Here is a 19,665-nt window from a genome sequence, read left to right on the forward strand (position 1 = left end):
CACTGCCTACTCCAGGGAAGACTAATAAATATACCACAAAACATAAATGAAGTAGTCTAAAAAGAAGTATATAAAGTAGGAAAACTTTTGTGTATGAAAGAAGTTTTTACTTCTTCCTACAGAGACCAGGGAGTCTTTTATGCTCAGATGAATTCTTTATAATTGAAAAGAAAATGCAGAACATCTGAAAACTCCTTTGATCTCTTACATTTTTCTAAAAGCAGTGCCCCCCCCCTTTTCCTTCTGAAATTGTGCAAAGTACTTTCATACACACTTTCTACCAGGAAGGCATCTCATTATGTCTGATTCCATCAGAAAGCCAGGAACAGTGACACCCCAGTCCTCCCAGGCTTTGAGAACGACGCACCCACGTGAGAGTGGAACATACAAGCAGATCTCTCCCTCTGAACTCTGGTGCTCCTGGAGAGTGGTGTCATTGTGGTCATATGTTGTTTATTCTGAGCTCCTAGCCAGCCAACTTCAATAAGCAATAACTCATTTACTGAAACATGTAAACAGCCTCAGCACCAAAGCAGCCAAATGGAAAGCCGCCTGGACCACATGCTCCAGAAGGTGTAACAAAGTCATGATTCTGCCTTCTGGCTTGGCAAAGGCAGTTGGGAAGATGCCCTCACGCTGACTTAGGAGCACTCCTGACCCCTGGGTTCTAGGTGGCAGCCACTGCTGTCTAGGCTAGCACTGCTGGAATCGTGGACTCCGGTAGAAACATACAGGAAATCACATTGCCAAACTTTTCTCCTTATAAAGACAGATGATCTTTCCAGGAACTACCATCCTCTCAGTTCTAAAAGGGAGGGGCCATTGGTTAAGCCAGCAGGATACTGGGGAGAGGAATTTCAAAAGTTTACTGTGGCCCTAAGGTCCAGTCACAGTGCTAGCTCTTTAACAACAGTACCACATAACAAGGCTTAAGGACATACTACCCTGCAGAATTCTCTGAAGAAGTCCAGCTTATTCACTGACAGAAGTTACGGTGTGGTGTCAAGAACGGCACATTCACTAGGAATTTAGGAGTTAGGAAACCTGAGATACAGACATATTACAGGCCCCACCATCCTTATTGGTCATTATCGCCCCTCCACATGTTCAAAACAGGGTAGTCTGTCTTCCTCAGACTTGCCTCCTTTATATTCCTGGCATGGTGATGGGCACTGCTGTCTTTTCAGGGGCTCTTTGGGTCCTTCTTCGCCTTTTTTTTTTTTTTTTTTCTCTCAGATGTAGTCTCTCTCTGTTACCCAGGCTGGAATACAGTGGCGCAATCTCGGCTCACTGCAACCTCTGCCTCCTGGGATTCAAGTGATCCTCCCATCTCAACCCCCCCAGTAGCTGGAGCCACAGTAGAGTTCCAACCTGCCCAGCTAATTTTTTTTTTTTTTTTTTTTTGAGATGGAGTCTCGCTCTTGTTGCCCAGGCTAGGGTGCAATAGCGCGATCTTGGCTCACCACAACCTCCGCCTCCTGGGTTCAAGCAATTCTCCTGCCTCAGCCTCCTGAGTAGCTGGGGTTACAGGCACCTGTCCCTACCCCCGGCTAATTTTTGTATTTTTAGTAGAGATGGAGTTTCACCATGTTGGGCAGGCTGGTCTCGAACTCCTGACCTCAGGTTATCTGCCTGTCTCAGCCTGCCAAAGTGTTGGGATTACAGGCATGAGCCACCACCCCTGGCCAGTATGCAGTTGTTTTTTTTTAAAATCGTAGTAGCTGTCTTTTTAAGGAATAGAATGGGAGGCAGTTTTGCCCTAAGCAGTTCCCATCTTGACTTTTCTTTGGCTTAGTGATTTTGGGGTCCCAAGATTTATTTTCTTTTTATCGGACTTATGTTCTAGTGTGGCAAGCAGCCCAAAGGCAAGAAAATAGACAAACTAGTTGCGAATTAGGTCAGTACTTTAAGGAAACTAAACAGCGAGCTAAGGCAGAGCTACAGAGGACTCGGGTGGAAAACCTGATCCTGTCTTTCTCCCCACCCTACACAGAGCCCCCTATTTGTTCTTTCCTGGTGTCTGAGTTTTTTTCTGGTTAGAATACCTTTTGTTTCACTACCCCTACCTTGTCAATTCAAATACTACTCCCCTCAGGAAACTTTTGTTTTTTTGTTTGTTTGGGAGGGTCTCACTATGTCCCTGGTCAACCAGGCTGGAGTGCAGTGGTGCAATCTTGGCTCACTGCAACCTCTGCCTCCCGGGTTCAAACGATCCTCATGCCTCAGCCTCCCGAGTAGCTGGGATTATAGACATGCACCACCAGGCCCAGCTAACTTGTATTTTTAGTAGAGACAGGGTTTGGCCATGTTGGGCCAGGCTGGTCTTGAACTCCTGGCAACAGGTGATCCTCCCGCCTCATCCTCTTAAAGTGCTGGGATTATAGGCATGAGCCATGGTGCCCAGCCCTGTATTCACTTTTTAAATCCCCACTGGTGTGAGGTGCTGTGAAGAAGAGACAAAGGACGATACAGATCTCCCTCCAGGAGCCCGCAGTCTTCTTAGGGATTTTATGCCTGTATACAGATAACTATCACACAGAGTGAGGTGAGGGCCATAAGAAAAGAAGTGTGACGAGATCATTGCTGACGAGGAAAGATCAGAACAGGGTTTCCTAGCCAAGTGCAGTGGCTCACACCCGTAATTCCAGTGCTTTGGGAGGCCAAGGCAGGTGGATTGATTGAGCTCATGAGTTTAAAACCAGCGTGGCCAATGTGGTGAAACCCTGTCTCTACTAAAAAAAAAAAAAATACAGAAATTAGCTGGCTGCGGTGGCACAGTCCTGTAGTCCCAGCTACTGGCGGGGAGTGGGGCGACTGTGGTGGGAGGATTGCTTGAGCCTGGGAGGTGGAGGTTGCAGTCAGCTGTGGCTGTGATCGTACCACTGTACTTTATCTTGGGCAACTGAGTGAAACCCTGTCTCAAAACAAAACCCAAACTCAAGACATTAGTTTTTCTTTTTCATTGAAAAAGGAAAAAAAAGGACTGTAGAAATAGAAATTACTTTTACCCAAGTGTGGTGGTGAGTGCCTATAGTCCCAGCTACTCGGGAGACTGAGGCGGGAGGATGATTTGAGCCCGGGAGTTGGAGTCTGGCCTGGGCAACTTGGGAGACCCTGTCTCCTTAAAACAAACAAACAAAAAACCTTGCTTTTAAATCATAATTAGAGTAAACACCACTCTGGGAATCTGCTGACATGGATGGCTAAGAATGGAGCTGGCTTTTTCCAACCCTGTGATATAGAGAAGTGTAAAGGCTGCTCATCTATTTAAATAGCAAAAATTCAGGTTGTGGCCTTGATTTTCTGTTATCTTCCTTTCTTCCTCAACTACCTGTGATCACAAGATGAAACAAGTATGCTGAAGCTTGGACTTTTGCACTGATTTCTACAGAACAGAGTGGTTCAGAGCCAGAAGGCCTCTGCTGCCGGCTCTGCTTCCTTGTTTCCCTTGACAAATTACTGAACCACCCTGCCTTAATTTCCTCATGGCGTTGTTAAGTACAATACATGTGAAACAGGCCTGAAAATAATGCCTGGTACAAAGCAAACAATCATTATCAAAAGTTGTAGTAATCCACTGTGCTTCCTGGTACAGGGCACGCCAGAGTTCCTGGGAGCTAATCTTGATTGCTGGTGTTCCGTGTGGTTGTTGTGTACAAAGAAATTACCACAGAGGGAACATGGAGGTGGGAGAGGGCTGGTGCAATGGGCAGAATGAAGAGGTGTCTGAAGAACCAACAACATGACACTAGGCAGGAACATCTGGCAGCTCTGAGAGAGGTTTAGCAATCCTTACTCAAGTGCAAGTGACTGTGAGGTGCACTAAAAAGTGAAGGGCAGAGAAAAGCCTCCTTGTCTTAGTCTCAGCCTTCATCTTTTTAACTAATGAAAAGAAGCTGGGGGCTCGCTTTGGCAGCACATACACCAAAATTGGAACAACATACAGAAGATTAGCACGGCCCCTGCACAAGAATGACACTCAAATTTGTGTTCCGGGTGCAGTGCTTCATGCTTGTAATCCCAGCACTTTGGGAGGCCGAGGCAGGTGGATCACCTGAGGTTAGGAGTTTGAGACCAGCCTGGCCAACACGATGAAACCCCGTCTCTACTGAAAAAAATTACAAAAAATTAACTGAGTGTGGGGGCATGCACCTGTAATACCAGCTACTCGAGAGGCTGAGGCAGGAGAATCGCTTTGAACCCGGGAGGTGGAGGCCGTAGTGAGCCGAGATTGCGCCACTGCACTCCAGCTTTGGCAACAAGAGTGAAACTCCGTCTCAAAAGAAAAAAAAAAAAGTTGGGAAAAACATGGTTCTCCAGGGCCGTGGCGAGCCAAGCTTCTGCACTACTGCCAAGAGGAGTGAACTTGAGCTGCTTTTTGTTTCCTCCACACAACATGGTGAGGAGCCAAAGGAAGACAGTGATCTAAGTCATTCCCCACCTTCAGGCGGCACCATCCCTGTTTTCAAATCCCTAACTGCCTCACTCCCCTGCAGCATTTTTTCCCCACTAGAAACAGACAGGAACAAAATTAAGCAATGTTGATTACTGCTTCAGTCAAAAGTGGTCTGAAGGGAAAAGCTGATGTGTTTTGTCCCCCAAAGGGGATAGATGGCCTCGAAGGAAAATGCCACATTTGGATTAGATTTGTGGTAGGGGAGGAGTGACCTGCCAAGGGCTCCTTGAATAAACAAAACTGTTCCTCAAAGGGCTTTGGATGGAGGTCATCAAAGCAAGAGGCACAGAAAGATCCTCCTCCCTGGTAACTCTCCAGGGATGGCTGACTGTGCGCTTACATAGGTAGCTCAGGGGTCCCACTTGAAGTCAGTTGCCCAGAATAAGCCAGAGCCTGCCCCCTCAAGAATTCAGGAATGTGGTTTCCAATGCAAATAAAGGCTAAATTGTAGAAACAGTGCTGGAGTGTGTTCAAGCCCTCCCTCTAGGTCCTCTGAGTCATTTGGAAATGGTTAACAAACAGGTCGGACACCTGGGTTGATTACTGCTGAAGGGGATTTCCACACAAACCCTATACTGTAAAATCATCCTCTTGCCTTCCCAAAGCAATTCGGTTCCACTTTCTAGACCGAATGTGCCTTAAAGATTCCAAATGTCCTAAATCAGATCCTAGGGTTCCTAAATTAGAGCAGCAACTGCTGCTGACACAAAGAAACAAGGAGCCAAGCAACTTTGTGCTTTAAAAAAAAAAAAAAAAAAGAAGTTTATTTTAAATTAAGAGGAACAGATGTCCAATGTTTCAAAAAGCCACACATTTGTGGATTTGGCTGACAAACCCTCTAAGCTGCATTTTATTTCTGTTCCCATAGAGTCAGCCAGCCACTTGCAACTGACTCACTTCTCTCTGGGTCACGGTTTGGGCCAGTCTCCTGACGACAGAATTAGAATCCAGATATCAAATGAATCCAGGGTGCTTGGGTGGAGAGCAGGTGTTAAAAGCCATCTAAAACCACCCCTTCCCTGCTTTAATTTAGGAGTATCAACACCCACACAGCAAACTGCAAGGCTAGTGGGTCAAAGAGAATGAGCAAACAGTTGGCACCTGCCAATCCCAGCGCCATGCAATTTTAAAGGCAATGAGTAAGCAGCTGTCTGGAACAGGTTTTTGTATAACCCTTCTTAAGCGTACTGGTTAAATATGCAAATACATGTAGGTTATTTGCTGCAATTCAAGGCCTCACCCCCAAGGCAAACGCATTACCTCAGGTGAACTCTTGGCCTTGTTGGAAAGGGACATGATCCCTAGCTCCTGTCCACCAGACACAAATGACTCAATTGCTTCTCAAGTTTAAAGTACATGATGTGCTTTTTTTTCTTGTCTTTGAGAATAAAGGAATTTATCTTCAGATACGAGGGTTTTGTGTGTAGTATCTCCTTTATGTTGTGTAAATACTGGAGAGACTTCAATAAATGTTAGAGATGTTACTTGGCTTTCAAAAACTTTAAACTCCTGCTTAGTTTTAATTTTTTGTAGCACCTCGAACAATGATTTATGAATAAAATGAAGCAGTTTTTTTTTTTTGTATTTTTTTTAACAGAAATGAGATTCTCAGGTCTACTGAGGAAGATCTTGCATGCCATCAATTTTTTCATGGTTTAAAACCTATTTACCCAGCAAATCTCACTGGATTTTCTAGACTGATCTTGTAACAAGTGTTAAAAGCCGATACTCCCTTTTCTCCTCTTTACCTTCCAGATTCTTTAGTATTTATATATATATTTTTTGAGACAGGGTCTGTGTCACTCAGGCTGCAGTAGTGACACAATCACGGCTCACTAGTGAGGCGATCTTCCCATCTCAGCCTGGGACTATAGGCACATGCTATCACACTTGGCTAACTTTTAAATATTTTGTAGAGAGGTCTCATTATATTGTCCAGGCTGGTCTCGAACTCCTGGGCTCAGGAGTGATTTGCCCGCCCTGGCCTCCCAAAGTGCTAGAATTACAGGCATGAGCAACCGTGATAACCAATATTCTTTTTTTTTTTTTTTTTTTGAGGCGGAGTCTTGCTCTGTCGCCCAGGCGGGAGTGCAGTGGCCGGATCTCAGCTCACTGCAAGCTCCGCCTCCCAGGTTCACACCATTCTCCTGCCTCAGCCTCCCGAGTAGCTGGGACTACAGGCGCCCGCCACCTCGCCCGGCTAGTTTTTTGTATTTTTTAGTAGAGACGGGGTTTCACCGTGTCAGCCAGGATGGTCTCGATCTCCTGACCTCGTGATCCGCCCATCTCGGCCTCCCAAAGTGCTGGGATTACAGGCTTGAGCCACCGCGCCCGGCCCAATATTCTTTATAATGAAAATAAATTAGTAAATGTCAATATTTTCAGGTGGGGAAGTTAAAAAACTTTTTTTGGTTTCTTCAGTAAATTTTTCACTTATCAAAAGTTTGATGGAGTATCTGCTAGAAAACAAAAGCGCATATGCTAAGAAAGCATTTTAAAATATATCTTTGCTTCTGGAGGAGTGAATGCAATGTCGTCAAATTCTTGCATGTATATCAGATGCTCAGTCTTTTTTTTTTTTTTTTTTTTTGGTGAGATGGTGTCTTGCTCTGTTGACCAGACTGGAGTGCACTGGCACGATCTCGGCTCACTGTAACCTCCACCTTCCGGGTTCAAGTGACTCTCCTATTTCCCAAGTAGCTGAGATTACAGGCATACGCCACCACAGCTGGCTAATTTTTGTATTTTTAGTAGAGATAGGGTTTCACCATGCCGGCCAGGCAAGTCTTGAACTCTTGACCTCAAGTGATCCTGTCTTGGCCTCCCAAAAGGCTGGGATTACAGGCATGAGCCGCTGTGCCCCGCCTCAGTCTTTGGGAATGCCCAGCATGGTGGCTCACGCCCGTAATACCAGCACTTTGGGAGGCCGAGGCGGGATCGCTCAAGCCCGGGAATTTAAGACCGGCCTGGGCAAAATATTGAGACCGTCTTTAAAAATTAGAAAATTAGCCAGGTATGGTGGTTCATGCTGGTCCTTGCCAGGGAGGCTGAGGTGGGAGAATTGATTGAGCCTGGGAGGTCAAGGCTGTAAAGAGCCATGACTGGCTGGGTGTAGTGGCTCACGCCTGTAATCCCAGCACTTTGGGAGGCCGAGGCAGGCGGATCACCTGAGGTTGGGAGCTCGAGACCAGCCTGACCAACATGCAGAAACCCTGTCTTTACTAAAAATACAAAATTGGTCGGGTGTGGTGGCACATGCCTATACTCCCAGCTACTAGAGAGGCTGAGGCAGGAGAATTGCTTGAACCTGCGAGGTGGAGGTTGCGGTGAGCCGAGATCGTGCCATTGCACTCCAGCCCGGGCAACAAGAGTGAAACTCCATCTCAAAAAAAAAAAAAAAAAGGAGCCATGACTGTGCCACCACACTCCAGTAGTAAAACCTCATTTCAAAAAAAAAGAAAAAAAAAGCAGTGGCGGGGGGTGGTGGGTAACTTTTATTGCTGTACTTTTCTTTATTGAACTCTTGCTGGGATTATAGGCGTGTGCCACCATGCCCGGCTACTTTTTTGTATTTTTAGTAGAGACGTGGTTTCTCCATGTTGGTCAGGCTGGTCTCGAACTCCTGACCTCAGGTGATCCGCTCACCTCAGCCTCCCAAAGTGCTGGGATTACAGGTGTGAGCCATTGTGCCCGGCCCTATTTATTGAACTCTTGGCCTCAAGGGATCCTCCTGCCTTGGCCTTCCCAAGTATTGGGATTATAAGCGTGAGCCACTGCACCCAGCCTATTTCAGTACTTTACATGTTACCGATTTATTCCTTAGATAAACTGTCCTTCTATCTTTTTTATTTTTATAGATGAAAGAAACCAAGGCTCTTTTAAACTTTTTCAGGTCACAAACTATGTGGAAGAAACCTGAACCACCATTAACACAGACTATTACACATGGGGGAAAATGGGTTTCAAAGTAATATATGGAAAAGCTTTTTGATACTAAAAGGTTGGGAATCTCTGTGACCTTCTTACACATGGGTCAGGCTAAACAATTCACCTCAGGGTACATAAGCCCAACTGGTTATTTTTTTTATTTTTTATTTTTTTTGAGACGGAGTCTCGCTGTGTCGCCCAGGCTGGAGTGCAGTGGCCGGATCTCAGCTCATTGCAAGCTCCGCCTCCTGGGTTTTTACGCCATTCTCCTGCCTCAGCCTCCCGAGTAGCTGGGACTACAGGCGCCAGCCACCTCGCCCGGCTAGTTTTTTTTGTATTTTTTAGTAGAGACGGGGTTTCACTGTGTTAGCCAGGATGGTCTCGAACTCCTGACCTCGTGATCCGCCCATCTCGGCCTCCCAAAGTGCTGGGATTACAGGCTTGAGCCACCGCGCCCGGCCCCAACTGGTTATTTAACTTAGCTAGTACATGATCCATACTCAGATTGAGTCATTGTTGAATGACTGGTGAAATGACAAAAAGCCTCATGTTGTCCTACTAAGGCTGTGGATAGCACAGAGCACACTGTGGGCAGAGACTGAGCTTGTTTGTTTAGGAGCACTCAATACTGCATATGTTTCAATAATTAACTAGTGTATTTAAGAAACTTCATTCTAGGTGGGCACGGTGGCTCACATCTGTGATCCCAGAACTTTGGGAGGCCGAGGCGGGTGGATCACCTGAGGTCAGGAATTCGAGACCAGCCTGACCAACATGGCGAAACCTCATCTCTACTAAAAATACAAAAACTAGCCTGGCGTGGTGGTGGGTGCCTGAAATCCCAACTACTCTGGAGGCTGAGGCAGGAGAATCGCTTGAACCTGGGAGGCAGAAGTTGCAGTGAGCCGAGATTGTACCATTGCACTCCAGTGTGGGTGATGGAGCGAGACTCTGTCTCAAAAAAACAAAAAATAAAAATAAAAATAAAAAACAAAAAAACCCAAAAACTTCATTCTAGCATTCGTAGGGAATGGAGAGGTGGCTACTATCCAAATGAAAGTAAAAACCTCTTCCTTCCCAGACTCATACTCCAGATTATGCATACACAGGGAATGCAGAAAACTATGGGAAAACTGGACATTGCACATTTTCATGTGACACGGTCTGTTTTTTTTTTTTTTTTGTCTTGCTCTGTCGCCCAGGCTGGAGTGCAGTGGTGCTATCTCGGCTCACTGCAACCTCTGCCTCCTGGGTTCAAGCGATTCTCCTGCCTCAGCCTCCTGAATAGCTGGGATTATAGGCGTGTATCACCACGCCCGGCTAATTTTTTGTATTTTTAGTAGAGACAGGGTTTCTCCATGTTGGCCAGCCTGGTCTCAAACTCCTGACCTCAGGTGATCTGCCCGCCTCGGCCTCCCAAAGTGCTGGGATTACAGGCGTGAGCCACCGCGCCCGGCTGACATTGTCTGTTTTAAGGGAGGTGCTCCTCAGCTCTTCAGTGAGAAACTGCTAATGTATTGCACTGCTTGACAGTCACCAAGTTGGAACATGATAAAACACTGCAGATGTGTAAGGCACAAAATGAGACTTATACAAAGTAGAGATGGAATTGCAAGAATTCCCAGGCCCTCTTTTTATTTACGGTGATACCAAACCATCCACTTGCAAATGCTCTGGTGTCTCATCAGCTGGAATTAAGTAGGTACTGTGTATCTTTGGGATCATGTAGTTGTCTCCACTTTGGTGGATACGAAATACGAAAAAGGCAGGCACGAACAGCTGAAAAAGAAGGGTATCACACCGCCCCAGCTGGAATCCAGCAGGAACCTTTGGGCATGCCACAGCTGAACACTTAAAAGAGGAAAGAAGGAGAGCTGTTTTTCATTTATTTTGAAAGCAAATTCATTTGAAAGATAGTGCATAAACGGTCATCATAAGTCAAACGTATCAATTACACCTTCAACCTAGGGAACACATTTTTTTTTCTATTTAATAATACACCATACTGAAATTATTTGCCAACGAATCCCAAAGATTTGGTACAAATAGTACAATTCGTATTTGCTTTCCTCTTTCCTTTCAGACAAACACCAAATAAAATGCAGGTGAAAGAGATGAAACATGACTAGAGGCCGACTTAGAAATTTATTCTGACTTGATCTAAAAAAAAATATGTTGGTTAATGTTAATCTATCTAAAATAAAGCGTTTTGGGAATTCTTTTCGAAGAAAGTCAAGTAACAGTCATACTGCTAGAAAAGTCCCTGAAAAAAAAATTGTTAAGAAGTATAATAACCTTTTCAAAACCCACAATGCAGCTTACTTTTCCTTATTTATTTATTTGTGGTCATGAAAACTATCCCCATTTCCCCATAAAATCCTCCCTCCACACTGCTGCATTATGGCACAAAAGACTCAAAGTGCCACCAGACAGAAGGACCAGAGTTTCTGATTATATACAATGATGCTGGGTAATGTTTAAATGAGAACATTGGATATGGATGGTCAGATGAAAGATACCAAAATGTCAGACAGCCCATCGACTGGTGTTGCCATGAGATTCAACAGTCAACATCAGTCTGATAAGCTACCCGACAAGGTGGTACAGCCATGGAGATGTCACGATGGTAGGCAAAACAAGCAGACATTCAGGCAGGATTTGATAAAAAACAAAAACAAAAACAAACAAAAAAACCCAGGCATTTCCGGCCTGTTGAGATCGAACCCCAATTCTATTCTATTCTGACATAATGCTCATAATGCTCCTAAAGGAAAAAGTAAAATTGCTTATTTTCCTCCCAAGCAAAACAAAATGAACAAGTTCAATCAAAAACGTCCCAATGGAAAAAAATAACATTAAGAATAAAACACTTACAGAAAGGCAAGAAAACTAGGTTACATATAAATTTGTGTCTGTTGAAACCAGAGTACAGGCTAGAAAACATTAACACAGATACGACAGAGTGTGGTTCTTTTTAGAAATGGGTAATTTCTCTCTCCAGTATACTTTCACTTGTATGAAATATCTCTCCTCTCCTATTTTCACAAACCAAGAAATTCCCAGGTAGGCCAATCCCAGAGGTACCATTTAGCAATATGCAGCAGCCCAGTCTCAGCATAACAAAACATGCCTTGGTAGTGGCTCTCTCATGCAAATAAAAGAAGGCTTAAGAAATCTTGTTGTAGGTGGATTAGGCAAGGCTGCCATTCAGCTGGTATAAGTTAAAAGTAAAAAATCAAAACGCTCAAGAAAACGGACACAATTTTGGAATGATCAAAGATGTCTTTATAAAGTTTTTTTCAAGACTTCATTCTAAATATACAGAATAAAAAATGGTGTCAGCTCACTTGTAAGACACCAACCAGATTTTCCTTATACTGTCTCAAAATTTAAAGATCAATTTCCCCAGAGGGTGTGCAATGCATCATAAAATGGCCCTTTTTTGAGGGTGGGAGAGGAAGGTTGGGCAGGATGGAATATTAAATTGTAACATGATAAACATGCAAGACTGTTATCCAATCTAGATAATTTATATACATTTTGATGACTTAGGAAAACAAAGCAATCATTTGTGACAAGCCTAAAAAGCTTGACATATTTAACATACTTGGGAACTTTTTTTGTGTGGTGGGAATTCTCTAATTGTATCATGTGGGCCTTTTGAAAGTAACAAACAGAAGGCCAGTCTGTTGCAAGTTTGCTGCTGAACATCACATTCCACCCTAAGAACACACAAGGTGGATTGGATTGAGGGTGGATACCTTACCTTAGCACAGAAGGAAAAAGTATGTCAGTGCAAAGTATGGACTAAACTGCTTTCAGGAAAAAAGTTGTAAAAATTGATACAGGTTGGAAAAGGGAATTTTCCTTCCTGGCTTGGAGTCCTCCCAACTTAAGGCAGAACTCATCCACTCCAATTTCTGCAGTTTAAAACTTTCTCTGCTTATTTAGTTTTCTCCTCTGAGTTCAACCGCTGCTGGATTCGTTTGGCATAACTTTGTGCCATGGAGTTAATGATAGATAGGATGAAGTAACACACCATCACAACGACCAACTTTTCAAACATCCACGACAACCAGTTTTCTCCCTGTAGAAATAAATGCAGAACAATGCAGTGAAAAAGGTTTCATTTGTTCAGTAGTAAAAAGAGGGTCATCTATAATGCTTTAAGGAAAATAATGAAAACTTGAAGTGTGTAACTTACAAAACCTGAAGAATTAAAACTGAAAAGTAAGCAACCCCAGCTACTCCAAAACACCCATTCCTCTCCTTTTCACACCCAACTAGCAAGATTTCACGTTGCTGGATGTAAAATCAATGTTGATTCATATAGTTTAGAATGGGGTGAGTGTGAGGTTAGCTCTTCTACTAGGACCTAAGAAAAAACTCTTTGATTAAACTCAACTCCGAAGTTACCACGCAGATATTTGTGAGTACTGTCAAGACAGTTAAATATTTTTGTTCTAGTATTAGGAGCTGTTTTTAAAACACATAAATGTATCTGTTTCTGATGTCATGTTTGGTCAATTGAGGGCAGCAAAGGTCCACATAAAGAGTGCAAGGCCATTAAAAAAACGGTGCTTCTGGCCGGGCGCGGTAGCTCACGTCTGTAATCTCAGCACTTTGGGAGGCCAAGGCAGGCAGATCATCTGAGGTCAGGAGTTCTGGACCAGCCTGGCTAACATGGTGAAACCCTATTTCTACTAAAATGCAAAAAATTAGCTGGTGTGGTGGCGCGCGCCTGGAATCGCAGCTACTCGGGAGGCTGAGGCAGGAGAATCGCTTGAACCTGGGAGGCGGAGAATGCAGTGAGCGGAGATTGCACCATCGCACTCCAGCTTGGGCAACAAGAGCGAAACTCCTGTCTCAAAAAACAAACAAACAAACAAAAAATGAACCAAACCAAACCAAACAAAAAATACTGTGCTTCCCTCGAGTTTCCCATTTCAGGTTATTGCTTACTCATCCTCTTCTAGTCATTTCCCTTTGCCTCAGAATCGTTTACAGAAAAGACAGTCTAAGTTTTAAAGTTCAGCTATGGTAAGAACCTTGGTTTATTAAAAAATTATCATTTTCCCATGGGTGAAAAGAAAAACAGAGTGAAAATCAAAGGGAGATATTCAAGTCACCTCAGTAAGTCTAATACTTTGTTACACTGTAAGTTTTAACTTTTTAATCCACCTGGGGAGTATATCTACTAATTTAAGATCAAGGCAACAACTCATTCTATGTAACAGAACCATTGTTTTCCATTGGCTCCACCCTTGTTTTTGGGAGAAGATGTACAGAAGTACACTTTCTAGTTTAAGACAAAGACAAATTTCCCAGTAGAGCATACACAGACACTCAGCTTCTGTCAAGGAACACTGGCAAACCAACCTCACTTATTTGCCTAAAAATGTGAGTGAGAGCTATGAATGTAATTTCAGCCTGAAACTTCCCAGAGCGGAGAAGAAACCGGAATAAAGTCTTACCTGTGGTGTGCCCATTTCGCTTCTGTGGTGAAGCTTCTGCCGTTGAGCCTCCAGGTACTCCTGAAATGGCTTCTGCAGAGATGGACCTATGCCGGGGACAGCACTGGAAGCAGGCAGGGTACAGTAGCCCGAGGAAAAAGACACATTTGGGAAGAAAAGCAGGAAAAACGTTAAACAAAATGCACTTACCACCTGGACTCAAAAGGCAGGGATTTGTATAGGAAGAGGAATAAAATATAAAAATCAGAGAACTGCTGAAATTCTGTGAGCTCTTTCTAGTAAAAAAAAAAAAAAAAAAAAAATTCTTCCTTCTAACAACCCCTTAAAAAGCAAAATCTCTCCCACCAACACGTCTGGGAGAGACTAAGAGCTGTAAATCAGGAACCGCTCCCAGCAAAAGAGTTAGCCCCAGAGTAAGGCCAGCTCAGCTGATACTGTACTCTGGTGTGGCACAAAGAATAAAATGAATGACTTCTCAGAAGTCCCACATTTATCACCACCAGTTCCTGTAAGAACTGGTTTGAACCAATTAATAAGGAAATGACTTATGCTTGTGTCATCCCTAGTTAAAAAAGAAACTGCCCGCCCTCTCTCTGACTTGTCCCCTCTTCTCAGAGGGGGCGGTCTTTCTCAATCTAAGTCCTTATTAGGACAATCTGTGCGTCATCCTTATCCAAAAAGAATGCATTAGCAAACTTGGGAGGCACCTCCCACTAGTCAGAAGTCAGTGATTAACAAAGGAACAAAGAAGGAACTATGAACTTTGAATCATTTCATGGTTTATGGTAGACGGTTTGCACAGAAACTCCAGTACATTAGTAACAACTTGTTCTGAGATGACTGGGATAGTGATCTTTGATACATTTATGTACTCGGAGCTCCTTCTCACCCAGAATACATGGAGGCAGTGCTGTTAAACCGGTTTGGCAACTGTAGCTAACAGGCTCCTGTTTTAGACATGCTTGCAGGCGTTTTTAAAAATGGTAGCTTGGGGCAACTTAAAAAAATCAAACATCTCTATTTTCTGTACCTTTTAGTTTCTTATCTGTCACATAGGGCTAAGGACGTAAATAAGTTCAAACTCTTTCTTACAGCCAGCCAAAGAGATTCCAATATGTACTTGCAACACTGCCTAATGCTTGTCCTGTTAAGTATCCTGACTCAAATTCACTTCACTTCTTTTTTTTTTTTTTTTTTTTTTGAGACTGAGTCTTGCTCTGTCGCCCACGCTGGAGTGCAATGGCGTGATCTCGACCCACTGCAACCTCCACCTCCCGGGTTCAAGTGATTCTCCTGCCTCAGACTCCTAAGTAGCTGGGATTAGAGGTGCCCTCCATGACGCCCAGCTAATTTTTGTAGAGACGGGGTTTCACCATGTTGGCCAGGCTGGTCTCGAACTCCTGACTTAAAGTAATCTGCCCACCTCAGCCTCCCAAAATGCTGGGATTACAGGTGTGAGCCATGACGCCTGGCCTTACTTCACTTTTTTTTTTTTTTTTGAGATGTAGTCTTGCTCTGTTGCCCAGGCTGGAGTGCAGTGGTGTGATCTTGGTTCACTGCAACCTCTGCCTACCGGGTTCAAGCAACTCTCTGCCTTAGCCTCCTGAGCAGCTGGGATTACAGGTGCTTGTCACCATGCCTGGATAATTTTTTTGTATTTTTAGTAGAGAAGGGGCTTCACCATCTCGGCCAGGCTGGTCTTGAACTCCTGACCTCGTGATCCCCCTGCCTCAGCTTCCCAAAGTGCTGGGATTACAGGTGTGAGCCACTGCACCTGGCCTTCACTTCTTTTCTAGAACAATTCCTTGCTACTTTTTATAACAAAAAGCAGGAGTAGAAGAGTTTTTGCTATTGTATTTTTATCAGATGCTAACGCATCCCTAACTTCTGGCTGAATTCTTTTCTTTAATCCTATTTATCTATCAGTCACCAAATACTTATTTGATTCCTTTTGTTGGGAAAAAAGCCAAAAAAACAAACTGCCCACAAGGAACTTAAAATCATTTATGGAGATTTGGATTCAAAACACAGGCAGATGCGCACGCGCATGCACACACACACACACACACACACACACACGAACTGATCTGTGAACAAAATAACGTACAATTCAATATTAAAGTTTTTGGTACAGAAGATATATACCAAAGGAATTGGAGGGAGAAAAGAGAGATCAGTGAGGGGTGAAGTTGTCAAAAAGGTCCTTTAGGCCGTGTACGGTGGCTCATGCTTGTAATCCCAGCACTTTGGGAGGCCAAGGTGGGAGGATGGTTTGAGCCCAGGAGTTCAATACCATCCTGGGAAACATGGTGAAACCCTGTCTCTACAAAAAATACAAAAATGAGCTGAGAATGGTGGCATGTGCCTGTAGTCCCAGCTACTCAGGAGGCTACAGTGAGAGCCCAGGAAGCTTAGGGCTGCAGTGAGCTGTGATCGCACCACTGTACTCTAGCCTGGGTGACAGAGACCCGGCCTCAAAAAAAAAAAAAAAAAAAAAAATTCTTTAGTGAATACTGAAGAAGTACAAAAGGCCTGAACACACATAAATAATAAATGTGAATACTGCACTGATCAGACCAGAAGACCTGTGACAGACATCAAAGACAGTGTGAACAATCTAGAGAACTCATTACCTTCAGACTAGCCTCTCACTGAGCCACCGTGCCTGGCCCTGACTTTTAAGTGGCCTTATGTTAAGGAGGTAGACTAGTAATCTTTTCTTATATATTATGGGTGGGAATGCAAATAGCTCATCCATTTAGACCAGAAATAAATGACATGAATATAAAAAATATATAAAATATTTTAAATATATATAATTAAATATATGAATAAATATATGTACAAAAAAATTGACTTTGAAAACTGCAAATTTATGTGGCTGGGTGCGGTGGCTCCTGACTGTAATCCCAGCACTTTGGGAGGCTGAGGCGGGTGGATCACCTGAGGTCGGGAGTTCGAGACCAGCCTGACCAACATGGAGAAAGCACGTCTCTACTAAAAATACAAAAAAGTAGCCGGGCATGGTGGCACACGCCTATAATCCCAGCTACTAGCGAGGCTGAGGCAGGAGAATCGCTTGAACCTGGGAGGCAGAGGCTGTGGTGAGCCGAGATCGTGCCATTGCACTCCAGCCTGGGCAACAAGAGTGAAACTACTTCTCAAAACAACAACAACAACATAAAGAAAACTGCAAATTTATAAGAAATTTCTTTTTCATAAATCAATTTTTTTCTCTTTAACAGTACTCTGGCCAGGCGCAGTGGCTCACGCCTGTAATCCCAACACTAGGGCAGGCCGAAGTGGGGAGATCATGAGGTCAGGAGTTCGAGATCAGCCTGGCCAACACAGTGAAACCCTGTCTCTACTAAAAATACAAAAATTAGCTGGGTGTGGTGGCACATGCCTGTAATCCCAGCTACTCAGGAGGCTGAGGCAGAAGAATCTCTTGAACCCAGGAGGTGGAGGTTGCAGCGAGCTGAGATCACGCCATTGCACTCCAGCCTGGGTGACAGAGTGAGACTCCGTCTCAAAAAACAAAAAACAAAACAAAACACAAAAAACAACAGCCTGGCCAACATGGCGAAACCCTGTCTCTACCAAAAAGACAAAAATTAGGCCAGCTGCGATGGTTCACGCCTGTAATCCTAGCACTCTGGGAGGCCGAGGCGGGTGGATCACCTGAGGTCAGGAGTTCAACACCAGCCTGGCCAACATGGTGAAATTCTGTCTCTACTAAAATACAAAAATTAGCCGGGCATGATGGCGAGTGCCTGTAACCCCAGCTACTCAAGAGGCTGAGATGGGAGAATCGCTTGAACCCAGGAGACGGTGGTTGCAGTGAGCCCAGATCGCACCACTCCATTCCAGCCTGGGCGGCTGAACGAGACTCCGTCTCCAAAAAAAAAAAAAAAAAAAATTAGCCGGGCATGGTGGCAGGTGTCTGTAATCCCAGCTACTTGGGAGGCTGAGATGGAAGAATTGCTTGAACCCGGGAGACAGTGGTTGCAGTGAGCCCACATCGCACCACTTCACTCCAGCCTGGGCAGCTGAGCGAGATTCCGTCTCAAAACAAAAAAACAAAACACCCCCCGCTAAAAACCAAAAGTAGCCAGGCATGGTGGCGCATGCCTGTAATCTCATCTACTAGTGGGGGCTGAGGCAGGAGGATCCGCTTGAACCTGGGAAGCGGAGACTGCAGTGAGCCAAGATTGTGCCACTGTACTCTACCCTGGGCAACAGAGTGAGACTCCATCTCAAACAAAAACAAAAACAAGGCCGGGTGCGGCGGTTCACACCTGTAATCCCAGCACTTTGGGAGACTGAGGCAGGCGGATCACTTGAGGTCAGGAGTTCGAGACCAACCTGGCCAACATGGCGAAACCCCGTCTCTATTAAAAATACAAAAAATTAGCCAGGTGTGGTGGCATGCGCCTGTAATCCCAGCTAATCCGGGGCTGAGGCGGAAGAATCGCTTGAACCCGGGAGGTGGCGGTTGCAGTGTGCCATTGTCCTCCAGCCTGGGGAAAAAGAGGGAAACTCTGTCGCAAAGCAAAACAAAAACAAAAACAAAAACCAGTACTCTAAGTTGTAATTTAAATCTACCAGGGATAGCCATAGTCAAGCCATTATTTAAGAGAAAATTAAGAACCAAGACCCAAATGTTAGAAAGAGTAAAATGTGGCCGGGCGCGGTGGCTCAAGCCTGTAATCCCAGCACTTTGGGAGGCCGAGACGGGCGGATCACGAGGTCAGAGATCAAGACCATCCTGGCCAACACGGTGAAACCCCGCCTCTATTAAGAAATACAAAAACTAGCCAGGCTTAGGTGGCTGCATGCTCAGTCCCAGCTACTCCGGGAGGCTGAGGCCGAGAATGGCGGAACCCGGGAGGCGGAGCTGGTGCGAGCTGAGATCCGGGCCACTGCACTCCAGCCTGGCGAGCAAAGAGTGAGACCGCCTCAAAAAAAAAAAAAAAAAAGAAAGAGTAAAATGTTTTTGTTTTTTAGGGAAATGAGGAAGGGACTGGAAATAATAATTCTAGATTCCCTTCAAAATAATTTGAAAAGGTAAATAATTTGCCATTGTAAGTCCATTAAGAGATACACTTTTTGTACCCATAATAATTTAAAAAAGAGATATGCTTTAGCTGATAGATACATTGTAGCTGATAGAGTATATCACATGATGTGTATTCACATGATGTATAATTTATCTTGAGGATAATGCTGAGATTAATATATCAATTTGTTATGTGTCTCTATGTAGGTTTCCATGAAAGACTAGGAAAACAGCTGAAAACAGAGAAGAGGTTAAAAGTTTTATTTATTATTATTACTTTTCTTCTTTTTATATTTTATAGAGATGGAGTCTCACTATGTTGCCCAGGCTGTTCTCAAATTCCTGGCCTCAAAAGATCCTCCCACCTTAGTTTCCCAAATTGTCATCAAAATTTTAGTTACTTCTGTTTTCCATTTCTCTACCTCTACAAACAATGGCTTAGGCTACTGATGCCTCAGCTTCAACAAAGTACTCTTATACTATAGTTTGCTTAATTATCACTAAAGCTACTTTAGTAATGGACTAGATAAAAATAGAAATTACAGCTCTCACTCTTAACATGCATTTAAGGCAAACAATAATGCCAGCTCTAAATCTTATCCATCAAGTTATTCTCAAGCAGCAGACCAGAAGCAAGAGTCCATTCTGACATTTAAGATTGACTTAAAGTGCACACATGGGGTGGGAGTAATAACTTGCAACACAGTTCAAAGGCTTTCCATAGTTGGTTTAGGAAATACCCTAAATGC

General features: G+C 44.1%; 1 protein-coding gene, 1 long non-coding RNA gene and 1 other non-coding gene across 5 annotated transcripts in view; 2 read left to right on the plus strand and 1 right to left on the minus strand.

Moving 5' to 3' along the window:
- The first annotated feature begins 3,900 nt into the window (after positions 1 to 3,900).
- Positions 3,901 to 4,007, plus strand: LOC116271091. The gene has a single exon (XR_004179537.1). It is a non-coding gene; the product is annotated as a U6 spliceosomal RNA (small nuclear RNA).
- A 4,740-nt stretch (positions 4,008 to 8,747) lies between these two features.
- On the plus strand, positions 8,748 to 14,168 carry LOC110741545. Its single transcript, XR_002517867.2, has 2 exons — positions 8,748 to 9,070; positions 9,864 to 14,168. It is a non-coding gene; the product is annotated as an uncharacterized LOC110741545 (long non-coding RNA).
- Positions 10,253 to 19,665, minus strand: part of VMP1 (vacuole membrane protein 1) — a 136,688-nt gene continuing 127,275 nt past the window's right edge. For 2 of the 3 annotated variants that reach the window (XM_021928255.2, XM_021928256.2), the window contains exons 11-12: positions 13,858 to 13,960; positions 10,253 to 12,470 (exon numbers count right to left, since the gene is read on the minus strand). In XM_021928255.2, coding sequence (XP_021783947.1) covers positions 12,327 to 12,470; positions 13,858 to 13,960 — 247 coding nt within the window. In that variant the 3' untranslated portion in view covers positions 10,253 to 12,326. The remainder of the gene's footprint in view (positions 12,471 to 13,857; positions 13,961 to 19,665) is intronic. The other variant, XM_021928257.2, reaches the window with a different exon arrangement.

The sequence above is a fragment of the Papio anubis genome, chromosome 17, assembly GCF_008728515.1.
Source record: "Papio anubis isolate 15944 chromosome 17, Panubis1.0, whole genome shotgun sequence".
Taxonomy (NCBI): domain Eukaryota; kingdom Metazoa; phylum Chordata; class Mammalia; order Primates; family Cercopithecidae; genus Papio; species Papio anubis.